The 2,500-nt window shown below is 43.4% G+C and overlaps 1 protein-coding gene across 1 annotated transcript in view; it reads right to left on the bottom strand.

Annotated features, from left to right (window-relative positions):
- Window positions 1–2,500, bottom strand: part of itga11a (integrin, alpha 11a) — a 115,932-nt gene that overhangs the window by 21,105 nt on the left and 92,327 nt on the right. The window contains exon 21 of the mRNA XM_072464896.1: window positions 1,357–1,455. Coding sequence (XP_072320997.1) covers window positions 1,357–1,455 — 99 coding nt within the window. The remainder of the gene's footprint in view (window positions 1–1,356; window positions 1,456–2,500) is intronic.

Here is a 2,500-nt window from a genome sequence, read left to right as displayed (position 1 = left end):
TATGGAAAACATGGAACATTTGGTTGTGAACACGTCTGACTTGAGCTGTGCCCTGGTCATCTCCGGCCGCTCGGGTTTCGATCCTGCGGTTTCATCCGGTCCAGGCTTTCTTAACCTCCAAGTAGTGGCACTTTTATGGGAAAGAAAACCACTACGGCCATCTCAACCTGTTTGTATCTTATTAGGTAGTTCTTGTATTTTATAGGAATTGTCTGATATAGATGTTTTTGTTGCTAATACCAATATTTGTCCTTCTGTCGCCAAAAAGCCACAGCTGCTCCTGGGGCAGAAAGATGGAAGCGAGGCTGCCCATCTGTGCCATTAGCCCCTTTGACCACCACTGATCACTCACTCACACATGGGCCAAAAACATTTTTTGTCATGATTAACTTGGGCAAAATAATTAAGATGAATGATAATCTCACATTTAGGAATGTGCGATATTGACCAAAATCAACAGTGTAATTCTTATTGTCTGTAAATGTTCACTGGTTCAACACTTAAGGTTAAGGTTAGGGTACACTTTATTGTCCTCATGGGGAAATGTGTCCTCTGCATTTGACCCATCCTTCAATGCTGCTGGAGCATCTCTTCAGGAGCAGTGACCCATCTCCAGGTCTTGTGCTCGGCTTGGTCAGAACTGCCTTAGCTGGAGGATTTGACCTAACGTGAGTGTTTGGGGCTGATGGTCCGACCCGGGAGTCGAACATAGAGTGCTGTGCTAACCACTCTGCCAACATGATAACATTTAATACTCTTGTTTGGGAGATTGCACTACACGTTTCTGTTTTAAGTTACTTTTTAATGATTTTAATTATAGACTATACACTTCATATTCTAATTTTGCAGATCCCCAAAACAGTAACCGTGATATTGTCCATTTTTATATATCTCCCACCTCTAGTCACAAAAGATGAACATTGCTGACAGTCCCTATTTAATTGTAGTTAAGTTGTAGTAAACATGTTATATTTTCTATAATGATTATGAGACACAGCAACCTCTTTAACTTCAGATCTGTTCGTGACTCACTCGTGTGTTTAATGACACATCTAAAGCACTGAAGACACACTGTGAGTCACACATGGGGACCACATTCCACATATTTACATATTTGTTTCTATATTATTATTCTTTAGATCTGAATGCTTTAAGCTCTATTTCTAGTCCATTCTTCCAGTCTCGGAGAGCAGCGAGTACATCTGCTTTTGATTTGTCTGCCGGGTGTATACTTTATTACCACCTGAGACATTATTATGAGTAGAGCGAGTAAAGCAGCATAACAGCACTGTAAAAGTCATAAAGCATGGACAGCATTCGCTTCTGACATAGTTTCCATTGTGTTGGTGCTCTTACCTTTGACTTGGCTCTCATGAACGGCGCGCTCACATCACAGATCCTCTCCGGACGGGGCGTGTCCTCACTGCTGCACACTATCCGGACGTCAGAGTTGTCCTACAGTAGAGACACAAATCAGCATGCTATGAACATATTTTCAATGATTATTAATAGAATAAAACTGTAATCTCTTGTCTCTAAATTCTTGTATTTAAAGTATTCAATAAATATAATCTCTCTTTTTCTTTCTACTCACTGTCTCTCACACGCATTGTTTTTTTTGTCTATTATTATTGTGTGTTGTATGTGTATGCATTTGATCTTCATTTTCAATGTATATATTTTAAGATTCATGGCTTTCAGCTTCCTGTTCCTCGCTCTGAAACCAGTGGAGTGAGCGGGGCCTGGCATGTGTGCTGTGCCTTAACCACTCCACCACCGGGCAGCGCTCAATGCTAAAAAGCTTTGTGTACTCAATGTTGGGAAGAATACTTTAAAACTGTCTTTAGTTACAGAACATCTGCATTGCTTTATTTTATATTCTGAATACTTGGAATAATTTTCCAGGGCATTGAATTTTATTATAGTAAAACAAACGGGACATAGGATTAAGAGTAAAGCGCGGCGATTTGGACAAAACATGAATCAGTATTTATTTCCTTTTTTTAAAAGTGCAGACTGGTGAGGCCTTCTTACCTTCACGTGCAGACTGGTGAGGCCCTCTTACCTTCACGTGCAGACTGGTGAGGCCCTCTTACCTTCACGTGCAGACTGGTGAGGCCCTCTTACCTTCACGTGCAGACTGGTGAGGCCCTCTTACCTTCACGTGCAGACTGGTGAGGCCCTCTGACCTTCACGTGCAGACTGGTGAGGCCCTCTTACCTTCACGTGCAGACTGGTGAGGCCCTCTTACCTTCACGTGCAGACTGGTGAGGCCCTCTTACCTTCACGTGCAGACTGGTGAGGCCCTCTTACCTTCACGTGCAGACTGGTGAGGCCCTCTTACCTTCACGTGCAGACTGGTGAGGCCCTCTTACCTTCACGTGCAGACTGGTGAGGCCCTCTTACCTTCACGTGCAGACTGGTGAGGCCCTCTTACCTTCACGTGCAGACTGGTGAGGCCCTCTTACCTTCACGTGCAGACTGGTGAGGCCCTCTTACC

This window comes from Eucyclogobius newberryi, unplaced genomic scaffold (genome assembly GCF_026437365.1).
Source record: "Eucyclogobius newberryi isolate DKJ021-1_F unplaced genomic scaffold, fEucNew1.0.hap1 SCAF_5, whole genome shotgun sequence".
Lineage (NCBI taxonomy): Eukaryota > Metazoa > Chordata > Actinopteri > Gobiiformes > Gobiidae > Eucyclogobius > Eucyclogobius newberryi.
Note: the sequence above shows the minus strand (reverse complement) of the source record. Positions and strands in the feature narration are given on the sequence as shown.